Genomic DNA, 15,435 nt, shown 5'->3' with positions numbered 1-15,435 from the left:
AGATAAATCGACATACATATATGAAGAAGAGACTGCTATGGTGATCATTTGCTGTGCATGCAGGCCCCCCACACCCCTGGCAAATATAAAGTGGGGGCTACTTTTCCAAAATGTGCACGCACTGGTCAAAATCAACCAGAACTGTATAAACTGGTAAACAGTGGCTACTTGTAGTTTATTCTTACCTTTAACTCCAAATGCTTCATTTCTCCGCTTCTCCTTTGCCTTTCCCTCTGCTTGACTGCTCTGAACTAATTAATCAATTAGGGACAGCTGCAGCCAATCCGGACGCACGATTAAGTGGCGAGGGGGAGGAATGCTGCGTGCACATTGAATGATCAAGTCAGGAGTCTCTTTCACAATATAATACAGTCTCTCCACAATATTCACTAGGAGAATTAGTAACATGATACATATGCATGGAAAATATAACCATGCTGGTATAAACCCAGTTTGTGTCTGTCCAGAATCCCAATAGTAGTATTTACGTGATTTGGTCGATTGCCCAGCTTTATAGTAAATACTGTACTCCAATACACACACGGTAATTATATTAAACTAACAGAATTGTGTGTGTGTGTGTGTGTGTGTGTCAGTGACAATGCTGTTTAGTCAGTGCAATGCGGTGGTCAAGACATTAAGAGCTCGCTGTCCTAGCTAATGTCCTCATATCTTAAGCTTCATCGTTATCCAGAGTGCTAGCTTAAACTTTTACGTGTTAATATTCTCTAAATCTTCTTATCTAGACGGGGACAATCCGCCAACATAGTTAACATAATTAACTACTCGTGTCGATTTAATTCTAATGCAATACTAATGTAAAAATGTCATTCTTTAAACATTTTACCTTGATCAAGTGTTGCTCCGACCGTGTGCTCCATAAGAATTACATTGGGCGGAAGTTAGCGAAAGCTAACTTCCGGGAACTTTTGCGGGGCTCCATGCTCCGCCATTGCTGTGAAAAAACTGAACCATTGCAGTAAACGGAGGTGGCGCCACTCTCTCTCTTTAGGACTCTAGTTAGCACTATGAGCTCCACGCGGTGCTTCAGCGAATACTGTCGTAGCATTACAGCAGACAGGGAACTTTAGTTCCGCCTCGAAAGCAAAATAACATTTTGTTCGTGCGTTTCCCCCCCGACACAGACACAGACACGGACACGGAGGAGAGTGGTGCAGTCCTCCTGTTTCAGGTAATTCACATCCAAAAACCACAACAATCTATCCACAATGTCTATACTGTATAAACGTACTTTATATGAGCGCGAAGATAAGTTTAATAAGTTCCTCATCAGTCTCTGGCTCTCAGTCAATGTGTTCATTGGCAATTAAAGCAACATTTTGTAAGTATTTTACCTCAAAATAACAGCATCAAAATCATTCTTGTTTATGTCTTCAACTCCCCAGACAGTTATTCCAGTCAATGTGTAAGCTAACGGCTGGAGATGTCATGGTCCCACCACAGAGCCCAACTGTGTACCCAGTTCATCATTGGCATTTAAAGCAACAGTAACTTCGGCCCAGCAGGACCAGCCTCCATTCTAAATGAATAGGGAGAAAGCCATTACTTCACTTTCAATGGTCACTGGGCAATAATTACTTCATGTATAGAATCACCAGTTAAATCTGGTATAAAATGCTTTAAAAATGTGGTGACTTTGCCCCTACACAGGCGTAAAGAGCTTTTTTCACACCCTATACTTCTACGGTTTTGCGATACTACAGGCTGATTTATGGTTGCACGTAGGCTCTACGCAGAGACAACGGCAATAAAACGCCCTTGCGCTATAGCCTACGCAAGTAGTTATGCAAAAGTGAGCGTTTAAACCTGTGCGCTGGCGTGTCTGCGTTGCTGGCGGTGGTGAGTGGATTCTTCGGCTCTCTGGGCCACAGATAGCGGACTTGCAGTGTGTCTGCAGGAAGGGCCATGCTCTCTCACCCAGAGTCACCTTGGCGGCAAAGAGAGGTGGAGGTATAGTCCAAGACGAGCGGAGGCCTGCCGGAGGAGAAGGCAAGAAAAAAGATGCTTCCAAGTGGACCAATTACAGTCTTTTCGGTCCGCGACGCTACAACATTTCTGGGGAGGTGCAATAATTATACCTGGACACAGCCATGGAGGTGAATCCCATTAATGACTGGCAGCTTGCATCCTAAATGTTGCACTATTGCCACCCTTTGGAGTAATCTAACGCCTACAATGTTCCATATATTTTAGATTTACCTCATGAGTCCTGTTCTCATTAGGAGACTGAAGCATCTTCTACCTTGTTCGCTTCCACCACACTCCAATATGCTCTTTACTCCGGCTCTATTTAACCCTGATCTTTTCATTCCTTCCACCATGTCCTTTCTCTCTACTACATATTTCCTACACTTAACAAGCACATGTTCTACAGTTTCTGGTAGCTGACAATGATCACAAAAAACGTTTGGATGCTTCCCTATAATACGAAGTGTGCCATTCAGATTACTATGTGTTATTCTTAATCTAGTCATAATTGTCTCCTCCCCTACCTCCTATCTCCCAATCCCACTGCTGCTGCCACTCTTCATTGATTTTCTTTCATACTTTCCTTTTGATTTTGAAAGACTAATATGTGCGTCTATGTTTCCTTTTTCCACAGCTTGTTTGGCTAATTTGTCCACTCTTTCATTACCTACAATTCCTATATGAGCAGGAACCCAGATAAATATGACCTCAGCGCCTTGTCTCCTGATTCTTGTATGTATTGACATTATTTCATAAAGTAAATCCTGGCGATCACTTGGTCACATAACTAGCACCATTGGATTCCCTGACCCTGAAAATGTGGGTTTAGCAGTTAAAATCAACATTCCAGCTCATTCAGAAGCCGAGGTATTACAAATTAAAGTTTTACGGTGGCCATTTTTAAAAAATCAAAATTGCAAATGCGAACATTGACTCCTTATACAATAACCTTTCCAAAAATGTATAGTTTAGCAAATCCCCCAAAAATTCCCACAAAATTATATAGTGAACCTGACTATTAGGAAAGAGTTAGAAATTCAGTAAACATAATGTCATATCAACAGATTCTTGCCACCATGACACAAAATGTTTGTGTATTTGTACTTTTACCTTTAATTTGTCATGTTTTTTCTGGATTTACATCCTAGAAATCTTTCTTTTCATTTTATTAATCTCCAAAACAGCAAATGTCTCGTCAATGTGTGAAAACTCCTACCAAGATGCATCTTCACAAGAGAAATGGAAAGGGAGAGACTCTTCTGCACAAAGCATGCAAAAGAAAAGATCTGGCACAAATCAAGGCATTGATTCAAGGTGGGATCAGCGTCAACATTGTGGATAATGCAGGTTTGTCATGGCTTCGACAGTTTTTTTTTATTGCACGTTTGCCTCTATATTCTTACATATTTTACCACCATGAAACAATTAACTGTCAACACAAAATCCACTTTTATAAGTAAATGTTGACTTGAATTGTCAGGCTGGACTGCTCTCCATGAGGCTTCTGCTGTGGGTGATGAGGCAGCGGTTGAGGAGCTGTTGAAGGCTGGTGCTAATGTTAACGCCAGAAGCTTTGATGGTGTCACACCGCTACATGATGCTGTTGCCTCTGGAAACTATCAGGTGATGGAGACACACTGAATGAGACTTTTAAGATGTTGTTTGAAGGCTTCAGAAACACTTCTGATGTGTCCAGAGAGAGCCAAAGTCCTGGCATCAATGTCAACCTCTGTTTCACCGGCTTTGGTAACTCAGTGTTACGTCTCAGTGAGTGTGTCTTTGGTCTTTCTGAAAAACTGAAGTGTGACTCTGAAGGTTTACAAAGACATTCATATTAACAACATTGTGTAAAAGAATTTTATCCCTGTTTTAAGTTTCCTTTCCTATCCTTACCTAACCCTTGCCTCCCCCTTCCTCTTATTTGGGATCAACTTTAAACAGGCAGGATATGCAATGTCAGCACAGACAGGACAGACCATATTCCACATCACCTCAGTTCAGATGAATGCAAGGAACATACTATAGTTTACGGCTTGATTTCTTTTTCTTTTTTTTTTCCTTCTTTTTTTTGCCGGTTATGTTATAAATGTCGACGTGGTTTTAAATTTGCGTTTTCTTATATATCGATAGATATTAATACATTATTCAATGCCTAATGCATCCCTAGAGTTGCTATAAACTTTCAGAATTCATTATATTGTGTTATAACAAGATTATGAATATGACCAAAATGCTATACAACAGGGTTTCTCAGTGTTGTTTATGGTCTTGAATTTTTAAAAAATCAGTCAACCCTGTATGTATTTATTTAGTTACTGTATGTATTTATTTAGTTACATGGGGACATGTTGGGGTCATTTGATATGTGGTGCAATACCAAAATTGAGATAATCTGCTCTCCACAGTCCCTGTGGCTCAAAACTTCTGCAACAATTTTGCATGAAACACTACCAGCTGTCCATGAAGTTTTCATCATGACCGCTTAATGCCTTGTTCAATTACAACAAAAGTTAACTGATTTCTAGTAAATATATTAAAAGATTCAGACAGATGGAGAGTATCCTATGTGACATGTTAATGTACTGTGAAAACTTAACAGCAATTCTCATGATTCTTGTGTTATATTAGGTAAGGCTGGTATCTGAAATGAGTCGTGGTGGTATAAATCAGGCACACCATTTTTAACATCAATTAGAATAACCAAAAGACTGTTGAATTTGAACATGACATGATAGCTACCAGTTTTAACAAAAGCTGTGATATTATGCCAGGACGCTTATCAACGTTAAAGCAACATTATGTAGCAATTCATAATTTTGTGCAATTTAGCGCCCCCATGGTTTCTGAATGCAACATGACTGTCAAAAATACACTTTTATGTAACAATTTGTCACATAAGGTAACTAAAAACAAAACTCAGCATGTCATATCAGTGTTATGCCTTGAAAACTTCTGGCTTGAATGAACATCCAATGCAGAGGCACTTTTGCAATGCAGCAGTCAAAGTTCGCACTGCTGCACACACACACTTCGCACTGCTGCACACAACCCAGAACAGTGAAAGCACGCCAACTTAACGTAACCTGAATCTGAAACAGTAACACCTCACTCTTACTTTCTACCAGCTACATCCCTAGCCCAAAATGGGATGACGTGGCTTATGATCAAAAACTTTGTTGACACAGCCAAACATCGAGGAAGTGCAACAACAGAAGACTTAAAACTTAGGAAGCCAGCTAATATTACTTAGTACTTACCAGCAACTAGTACGACTCTGTGTTTGTTGTCTGCACCTGCAGCCTTATATTTAGAGAAGCTGTCAACTAAAAGCCGGTCTGAGATTTACTCTTTCACTTGCCCAGCTTCAGTTCTGGTTCCCATTCCAGCCTGGACCTGAAAGACCCTCTCCCAATGATCCAAAGCTGATGTGATAGTGGTGTTAACACCAACACTCCCCAGCGGTACTCCAAGCCGATGTTCTCAGGAAAACTTTGGAAACTCATCACGGAGAGTTGAGGCAGAGCAGCCGGAGGACACCATAGTGAAAACAAGAAAACATTTTCTGTATAAAATATGATCCAGTGTAATCAAATTCACTGATTGTCAGTGCTATGTGTGATCTACAGCCGTAAAGCTTCCGCACTGTGAGCCTACCTGCTCACTGACGTCTCACAGAGCAGAAAACAGGACACAGGGGAGCAGAGTGGCTGAATCAGAGACACCATTCACTCTATTACAAGTCACCGTACAACTGAAATGATTTATTGATTTATTTAAAAGGTAAATAGTTAAATAATGTTGCTTTAATCACTTACTGGATTTTGTAATAAATGGTCTATGTACCTCTGGTGAAGACAGGAGCATTGACGTTGAAGTTTCTACCTCCTAACATGATGAAATGCATTTGTGTTGTGTAGGTAGTGAAGCTTCTCCTCCAGTATGGGTCAAACGCCACTGACAGGAATGCCAGTGGCCTTAGTGCACTAGACATGGCGGAGGAGGAGAATATCAAAGAGCTGCTCCTAACTTTCCGAGCATCTTCCTTTATGCATGAGCAGCCTTGTGAGGCACCTGCACAATACAGTCAATCAGGTGAGCTACCTTTCACATTCCATACTAGACTTTAATTTCTTCCTATTTTCTCCGTAGAGCTAATGTGATCTGAGCCATTAATTTTGACTTAAAAGTGATATTCAAAAATTTGTGTAGTAGCAACTCCGCAAATGCATTTTGTCACAAGGTTTTACTCCACTGAAATGTTTAAAGTATCCAACACTCACCTCTTGTAGTCTGGAACAGAGGCTCTGAAATGCTTGTAGTTAACTTCTTCTTGGGGTTGTAGTCAGCTAGTTTCACAACAGGCAACATGGATTCCACAGTTCTCTACTTGCACAATATAGTGTGACATATATCCGTTCTACGAAACTGCACATCAGTTTACTTCCTGTGTCAATGATACAGTAATGTTATCTACGCAACGCAAAGGACTGCGTGACTTAGCACCCCCTCCCAGCCCCTCACCACCACCACCAACTCGTACACACAAAGACAATTCACACACACACCAAAGTACTATATTCGCTAACTTAATCGCAAAGTTTTTGGTTATCTCACAATTGGTGAAGCAGCAAAACACTTCTGTGACATAAATGTTGTATGAAGCAGAGGACTTCTAACTTCTGGAGTCTCCTGTCGGCCAAGACCACAGCAATCCAGAGCTGTACCAGGTTGAGTTGTTAGCCCAGACGGACTGTGCTGAGACAGCTGGGCCTAGGCTGGAGGGGTAGAAGATGCACCCCGAGGGATGTTAATGTTGCAGCTACTGGTCAAACAGAACAAATTAACATTTTTAAACAAATAAAATATCAATCCAATAGCCACAATAAATGTATATTTCTGCCTACCATGGTTATTTTATAACATTCCTTATGTTGCAACCACATGTTTACTTTACTTTAGTTCAGAATGAATGAGTGAATAAACTCATTCATTCATTTAGAATTAGTACATTTTAGCAATTTAATGCTGTGCTTATGCTATCCAGTGGTTTATGTTAAAATGCCATATCGAACTGTGGTCACTGGCTCGGCAGCCTTCTGCCCTGTGACCCCACAACCATCACCTCTACCTCCCGATATCAAAGTCAGTCCATTTACTGTGTTACTATAGGCATATTTATCTAACCAATGATACTTGTCTACATAGTCTGCAGAGTCGAGAGATGTTGGGGAGGGAGGGTTGGTTGGGGACAAAACTGCCCCCAGATCAGCTAAAAGCAAAATTCAATTGCAATAGCCAGGTTTCAACTACTAGAGGGCAGTTGCTATGCATATTTATTGCACCATATGTAAATTTAAAATATTTTGTGCTAAAATTTCAAAATTTGGACCTGCAATCAGCCAACAACACAAGTAAATATCCATATACATTGGTTTTCAGCTGAAAAAAGAGGTTTGTGGGTTTAATTACTCTTTAAATTAGATACATCACCTGTCACAATTAGCTTTGTACATAATGTTATTTATTGTTTGTTCTTGTTTATAGACTGAATCACAGTGACACTGCTAGAAAACTGGCAGGTGATTTGCATTGTTGAGATATGTGAAATCAGTAATCTGTTGTAATTTAGGCTAAGTGAGCAATAAAACTATGAGACCTTTTTACTCAAAACCTTGACGGTGCTTTCCTTCCTATCAGTTGTAAGCAAGGTCAGTCAGCTGTCAGCTAAGTGGCTAACCTAATGAATAAAAATGCTGAAAATACTATAAACAAAGGTAAATACTGTTAACAATGTATACAAAGCTAACTGTGATGTGAAGTAACTAACTTAAGGATGAGAAAGCACTGTGATCACTAAGGTTCGAGATGTAGGTAGAGAATACAGTCGATGTGCAGTCACACTACATTGTACAAGTAGTGAGTTCACCTTGTTTTGCTGCAAAAACACAACTGTGTTTGCTTACTTTGCGTGCTAACCTGGTGTCTTCATTTCCCACAATGCAACTTAGCCACTGGGTGACATCACTGGAGGCAGTTTAATAGATCACATGCAGCCTCCTCTGGGGACATGTGGATGTCTTATGGCAGTAATAATTCAGCAGGTGTAGCCATTCTAAAAGGGAAGTTTAAAGGTAAAGTTTTGAAGAATAAAATTCATGTGTTTGGAAGGTGGATTATTTTGGCTGTGAAATTTCTGGACACCAATTATCGTATTGAGTAATATTTATGGTATAAAATAACAGCTCCAGAAACTGAGCCTTATTTGAAGAAGTGGAAGAAGAAATTTGTTCATTTCTAATGCTATTCCCCAGTGCAAAACTAATCCTTGGAGGAGATTGGAACTCCATTAAAGATCCACTTTTGGACTGTCTGCCACTACGTCCGGTGAGAGTTGATAAAACTGCAGAAATTGATAAATTGTGCTCTAATTTAAATTGTTTTGATATATGGAGGTATAAAAATCCTGACAAGAGTCAGTCTATGTGGCAAACAAAAGACTTGAGCAAACAGTCAAGAATAGATTTTCTACAGTTATGGAGAAAGAAGTTATGGATGTTTATATTAAACCTTCTGTACTTACAGACCATAAATTGATATACATCTCAGTTAATCTTAATGACACAAAAGATCAGGATCAAAGGATTAGAACAAGTTATTGGAAATTAAATAACACTCTCTTAGAAGATAAACAATTTCTAAGCATGGCAAAGTTAACTATTAATGAAAACTGGAGAAAGGCTAAAGCACTGAACTCCTTTGGAGAGCAATGGGAATTTTTTTAAATCTCAAATTAGAAGACTAGCAACCCACAGAGGGAAAGAAATGGCAAAAGACAAACGGATAATGGAGGATAATACAACAAAAAAGATAATTATGATATATGAAAATCCAGATACAAATCAACAAGATAAAGAAAATTTGATTACATTACAATTACAACTAGATCAGATCTATGAAGATAAAGCAAGGGGGGCCTTTGTAAGATCTAGAAGAAAATGGATGGAGGAAGGTGAAAAGAACACAAAATATTTTTCCAATTTGGAAAAAATAAATGCAGATACCTCCTCAATAATTAAATTAAATGTCAATGGCCAGATTACAGACAACGCCATGGAAATATCTAATTTTGTCAAGAATTTTTATGAAAACCTGTACAAGAAAAAAGTTAATTTATGAAACTCATTCTCATTTTTCAGTTCTATAGATGGGGATGTAAAACGAATAGATGAAGAACAGAAATATGTGTGATCAGGATATTACTCAAGAAGAAATCAATTTATGTATTTCTAAGTTAAAGGATAATAAGTCCCCTGGGAATGATGGTTTAACTAGTGAGTTTTATAAAATCTTCAAAGAAGAGATTTCAGAATTTTTGTTCAATGTTTGTAAGGAAGCTTTGTCTATGGGAAGACTACTGCCATCTATGTCTCAAGGACTCATTACATTAATCCCCAACCTGGGAAAGACCCAGTGTGTATTGAAAATTGGAGGCCAATTACCTCAATTAATAATGATGTTAAGTTATTATCACTTATTTTTGCTCAAAGGCTCAAACCTTGTCTTCAAACAATTATTGATGATTGCCAGTCTGGATTTATGAGTGGTAGACATATAAGTAATAATGTTCGTTTAATTCTTGATTTAATTGACTACCATTCATTTATTGATGACAACAGCCTTATACTATTCATAGATTATAAATAAAGCTTTTGATACCATAGAACACTCTTTCTTGTTTAATACCTTGGACTTTTTTGGTTTTGGCTCTTTTTCAAATCTGCAATTCAGACATTATATAAAAGGTGCAGCAGTTCAGTGAAGTTGTTAAATGGAACCACCCGTAGCTTCAATATAGAGAGAGGGATTAAACAAGGAGACCCTATTGCACATTTTTTTTTCTACTAATCATGCAAACTATGGCACTTCACATTAATAAAGATTATTTTAGAGGCATTCAACTTGCAGAAAGTCAATTGAAATGTTGTCAATTAGCAGATGACACTACTATTTTTTTAAAGAATGAAAAGGAGGTAAAAAAAAGCAATTGACTGTCTCGATGCATTTTCTTTTTTTTTAAACTTTATTTTTTTTTATTGAACAACACCGCCACAGAAAAATACATGTTTCAGTTGTTGCATTATTTTCTATATAAACATTCTGCTAGATCATAAAACAAAGACAGCCATGACAATGTAAAAGAAACAATTCTCACAGTTTTTGGCCCTGGTGCACAGGTTGATAGACTTTAACAGTATTCCACCCTCACCTAACCCCATTCCTCCCCCACCATTTCCAGCCACGGTGCCCATCGGTCCTCAAATTGTGTGTTTTGGAGTCTCAACATAAAAGTTATCTTTTCCATTATGTAAATTCTCTTGACTACTGACCGCCATACATCAAGTGTCGGGGGATCTCTTTTAAGCCAGTTTAAGGTTATTGCTTTCCTGGCTGCTGTAAGTAGTATATGCAGTAGATATGTCTTTTTCCTATTCACCTCTGTTTCAGGGAGTGCCCCAAGGATGGCCAGCAGTGGGTTCCTAGGCAACTGAGAAGCAAATATTTTGTCCAATGAGTCAAATATCTCCCTCCAAAAGTTGTCCAAAATTGGACACTTCCAAAATACATGTGTGTGGTTCGCAGACTCATCTCCGCAACTCCTCCAACATGCACCTGTTTGGCTGGGATCTATTTTGGAAAGGATTAGCGGGGTTCTAAACTAAACTATTTTCCACTGGAACTCTCTCCATAGGTTTGCACAAGTGACTTTATGCACTTCTGAAGAAATACTGTCCCAGACCTCCATGCTTATCTCTAGTTCAAGTTCTGCTTCCCATTTTTGTTTAATATGCAGAGTGTTTTCTCGTTTCATACTAGACAGCGCGCTATATACACTAGATATTGGCCTCCTAGTATGCTCTCTTTTTTGGATCCTTGTCAAGTACTGCTCAATAGGTGAATCGGATTTTTTAATGATAGTCCAGTCTGGGTGTTTAGACAGATAGCTTCTTACCTGAAGGTACCTATAAAAATCTGATCTCGGCAGACTGAATTCATCCACTAACTGTTCAAATGTTTTTAATTCCTGTTCCCTAATAAGCTGATGGACAAAATTTAGGTTCAGATGTCTCCATTTTTTATATCCCCCATCCAATTTCAACGGCATGAACCCTTTTAAATGAGCAGTACCCGACAGAGCCGATACATTTCTAGGGAGGCCAAAAGTCCTCTGTACCTCTCTCCATGCTGCCATAGTGGCTTTTGACCATCTACCCAGGGTCTCCTCAAGAGCTTTATTTTCAGTGAATGGAACATTTGATAAAGGCATCAGAACACAGAGTGACTTTTCAATCTCCAGCCATCTAGTATCTCTCTCATCCAAAATCCAAACTGTCAGGGCCCTTAGCTGACAGGCCAACCAGTAATATCTAAGGTGAGGAAGCCCCCATCCTCCGAGCTGTTTAGATAACTGTAAAGTTTTGTATCTTACACGTGGGCGCCTCCCTTGCCAAATAAATCTTGAGATAAGACGGTCTAATATTGTGAACATACTTTTTGGTGGTGAGAGGGGCAATGTTTGAAAAAGAAATAACAACCTAGGCAGCACATTCATTCTAATACTTTCTATTCTACCTGAGATAGAAAGGGGCAGCACAGCCCACCTGGTGAGATCAGCAGATATTTTGTCTATCAATTTATTGTAGTTTGCCTTATACAACTTGTCTAGATTTTGTGTAATAGTAGTCCCCAAGTAAGAAATACCTTCCTTTGGCCACTTAAATGAGAATGCTGCTCTGATCTGGTGCGTAGTAAGTGAATTCAGGGCCAAGGCTTCTGTTTTATTGACATTGACTTTATACCCTGAGAGTGTTCCAAATTTAGCAAAGCAGCCCATCAGATTCGGAATTGAGTTTAGGGGGTCTGACGCGTATACCAGGACATCATCTGCGTAAAGCGAGATTTTATGAGTTTCATTGCCAATTTCTATCCCCTTGATCGTTGCATCGTCTCGTATCACCTGTGCCAGTGGTTCGATACTTAACGCAAAAAGGAGCGGTGAAAGCGGACACCCCTGGCGTGTCCCTCTACCCAGAGCGAAAGGCTGAGAAATATGTCTATTTACTCTGACCATACTCTGAGGAGCAGTATAAAGTAGTTGGATCCATCTGATAAAATTAGGCCCAAATCCAAATTTATCTAAGGTTTTCAGTAAAAATGGCCAAGACACGCGGTCAAATGCTTTTTCGGCGTCGACTGCTAACGCCATACAGGGGGCTGGATAATTATGACTTTGCTCCATTACATTAAGAAGTCTACGGACATTATCTGATAGATGTCGCCCGGCTATAAAGCCCGTCTGGTCAGGATGTATTAAGGTTGTAATGACCGTTTCGACTCGTTTAGCTAATATGGAGGTCAGCAATTTACAGTCAGTATTTAAAAGTGCAATTGGCCTGTAGGAGGCACAGTCTGTGGGATCTTTATGTTCTTTCAGTATTACTGATATGATTGCCTCTTTCCAAACTGTTGGCAGTTCCCCTTTCCCAAGGGCGTGGGAATATGCTCTCTCTAGGATCGGGCTGATGATATCAATAAAGTTCTTATAAAATTCATTAGTAAATCCATCAGATCCAGGACTCTTGTTGTTCTTCAAATTTTTAATTGCCTTCTCAATTTCCTCTCTAGTTATTGGTCCGTCAATGAACTCCGCTGTGGCAGGGTCCATTGTCGGTAGTTTGATAGAGTTAAGGTAATTGTCGATTTTCTCTGGGTCACGTTCTTCATCTTTGTCCGAGTACAAGTCTTTGTAAAACCCTGCAAAGGTCTCTGCAATTTCATTTGGTTTGTATAAAAATGGTTTGTCTGATTTGCCACTTTTGATTTTTTGAACTGTTGTGAGACTGTATTGTTTCCTCAACTGAGAAGCCAATAGGCGACTAGCTCTACTCCCATGCTCATAGTATTTTTGTTTCAGGAACCTTAAATTTCTTTCGACTTTTTCCATCAAGAGGTCATCAAGTTCTTGTTTAGCCATTTTCAACTTGCGTAGATTTTCAGCCGACACATTTTCTTTATGTTGTTTTTCTAGGTCATCAACCTTTTTTTCCAGTTCCATACGTTTAGCTATCCTAGCCTTTTTAAAAGTCGAGGCCAACTGGATTATTTCCCCCCGTAACACAGCCTTAGCCGCATCCCACAGTATGATTGGGGAAATGTCTTCTTTGTCATTAGATTCCAGATAAAAGGTGAACTCATCTCTTAAAGACGCCTGAAATGCTGGAATTCCTAGCAGGGAGGTATTTAGTCTCCATCTACACGAGGTGGCCGCCCCTCCCACATCCCAAACCACCGACACAGGTGCATGATCAGACAGGGTTATATTGTGAATTTGACAGTCTAATGCTCTGAATGATTCATTAATAGGCATAAAAAAATAATCAATCCTGGAGTATGTGGAGTGAGGGTGAGAATAAAACGTATAATCTCGATCCCTTGGGTGTTTGTATCTCCAGACATCCAGGAAGCCAAACTCTTCACAGCAATTTTTTAGTGCCCTACTCATAGTTGTTGGGTGGGCGTTTGAATTCATACTTTTATCTAGAAATGGGTTCAGTGCACAGTTGAAGTCTCCTCCAATCAGCAATATGCCTTGTGCCTTCTCAAGTACCAAGTCAAATATCCTTTCCATAAATTGTGGGCTGTTATCATTTGGGGCATACACGTTGAACATGGACACCTGGGTTCCGTTTATAGTACCATTAATCAATACATAACACCCCTCTTTGTCCTGAAATGAAGAGTCAAGGCAGAATTGTAATGATCTATGTATCAAAATGGCTACGCCTCGTCTACAACCTGATTTGTGTGAGGAATAAAATACCTGTGAGGCCCATGACTTGTTTAATTTCTTATGCTCAGCCTCAGACAAATGTGTTTCTTGGAGGTAAGCAATACCACAATTCATCTGTTTAAGCTGATCTAATATTTTCTTTCTCTTTTGGGGGCTGTGCAACCCCTTCACATTATATGTAACTACCTTACAGGGTGACATCTTAAGCTGTTGTTGTCAATGCCCCTCAATGGGGCTGCCCAGCCATCTATAGAACAAAATAACTTGTAAGTCTTTTGTTGTCTTTCAGGCAGAATGTTGCGACATGAAGCACCGTGGCCACCAAAACTGAATATTTTACTCCATGGCGTGTAAAGAACAGGGTAACAACGAAAAAAGAACAGAACTATACACAAAACTGTGAAAGAAAATGCTGGAACTTCCATCACAGTGACCCACAGTCCCATGGGCCTACTCTGCCAGCCACCCCAGATTACTACACAAGATCCATAATCAACAGTACAAATATCAAGGGTGGTGATAGAAAAAAGGAGTGTCCAGAGCATCTAAATGCCTGGGCCTAGAACTGCCTGATGTTAAGACAGTAACGCAAGTGTCCTGGGTTTTTTTAATTACTTCTTGCGTTCGTTCCCCCCTAAGAGTCCGCCCCCGCCCCACGGACCACCCACTCTTTCATGAACATAAGATATAGTGGTTTCAGTAATAGCCATGACAGAAGGCATCAGACATCCAGTTGAAAATAAAATACTGATGATATTAATTCACTGCGATTAAATTGAAAAAACAAATAAAACAAATAAATAATTTTAAAAAAAACCTGAGGCAAACCTACCAAATACATTCAGAGCTGGTTTGAATGGCATCATCACATGCAAAATGTCCACTTAATAAACGAGGGGGAAAAAAAAAAAAAAAAAAGGGAAAACAGAGACCATTGTTGTAATCGTTGTACTGCAGTCTATTTGTTATCTGCGAGCTCTGGCCCCACTGTCCGTTAAACATCAATTAGATGAATCCCCAACATATCATAGAACCATGTCCTTGTAGTAGGTTTAATGCCCCAACTAAAACATCACTTCTGGACTTACTTTATGTCTGATGCTCTTCTTATCTCACCTTCGCAGTCATAAGTCAATTTGAGAGCGCATCGATATCCCTCACCAGTGCGCGCGTGAGCTGCTCCCCGCCGGGATGGAGCGATGCCGTCCATCCTCGCTGCTGCAACTCTTTTTCCATGAGCTCCGTCTCCGACAGTCTTGCAGTAATGCCCAGGTGCTTCAGATGGTCAGCCGCCTCCCATGCCGAGCTGAAGATCTTTTCCCCATCTCCCAAAGACACTCTCAGCACCGCAGGATACGACGTCCTAAACTTGATGTTGCGCTCCTTCAGCTGGCGTTTGATCTCTCCATATTCCTTTCGCTTACCTGCAGGGCGGCCGAGTAGTCATGGTCGAGATTGATACGGCTACCCTCAAACTGCAATTCTTTTGTGTTCCAGCCTTTATACAAGATCTGTTGCTTTGTCTGAAAGTGAAGGAATTTCACCACAATCGATCTGGTGGCATTGGCGTTGTAGGTTTTGCCGCGAGCGACCTGTGC

At 39.9% G+C, this 15,435-nt stretch overlaps 1 protein-coding gene across 8 annotated transcripts in view; it reads left to right on the top strand.

Moving 5' to 3' along the window:
* Positions 1–15,435, top strand: part of LOC311261540 (beta-1,3-galactosyl-O-glycosyl-glycoprotein beta-1,6-N-acetylglucosaminyltransferase 4-like) — a 62,294-nt gene that overhangs the window by 1,234 nt on the left and 45,625 nt on the right. For 3 of the 8 annotated variants that reach the window (XM_084360251.1, XM_084360248.1, XM_084360255.1), the window contains exons 2-5: positions 1,146–1,192; positions 3,174–3,336; positions 3,470–3,612; positions 5,907–6,081. In XM_084360251.1, the coding sequence (XP_084216377.1) occupies positions 1,146–1,192; positions 3,174–3,336; positions 3,470–3,612; positions 5,907–6,081 (528 nt within the window). Of the gene's footprint in view, positions 1–1,105; positions 1,193–2,623; positions 2,722–3,173; positions 3,337–3,469; positions 3,613–5,906; positions 6,082–14,126; positions 14,200–15,435 lie in introns of those variants that run through there. The other 5 variants (XM_084360252.1, XM_084360254.1, XM_084360249.1 and 2 more) reach the window with 4 other exon arrangements.

The sequence above is a fragment of the Pagrus pagrus genome (assembly GCF_965226575.1).
Source record: "Pagrus pagrus genome assembly, chromosome: 8".
In the NCBI taxonomy this organism is placed as follows: domain Eukaryota; kingdom Metazoa; phylum Chordata; class Actinopteri; order Spariformes; family Sparidae; genus Pagrus; species Pagrus pagrus.
The sequence above is the reverse complement of the archived record's forward strand: the minus strand, read 5'-3'. Positions and strand labels throughout refer to the sequence as shown.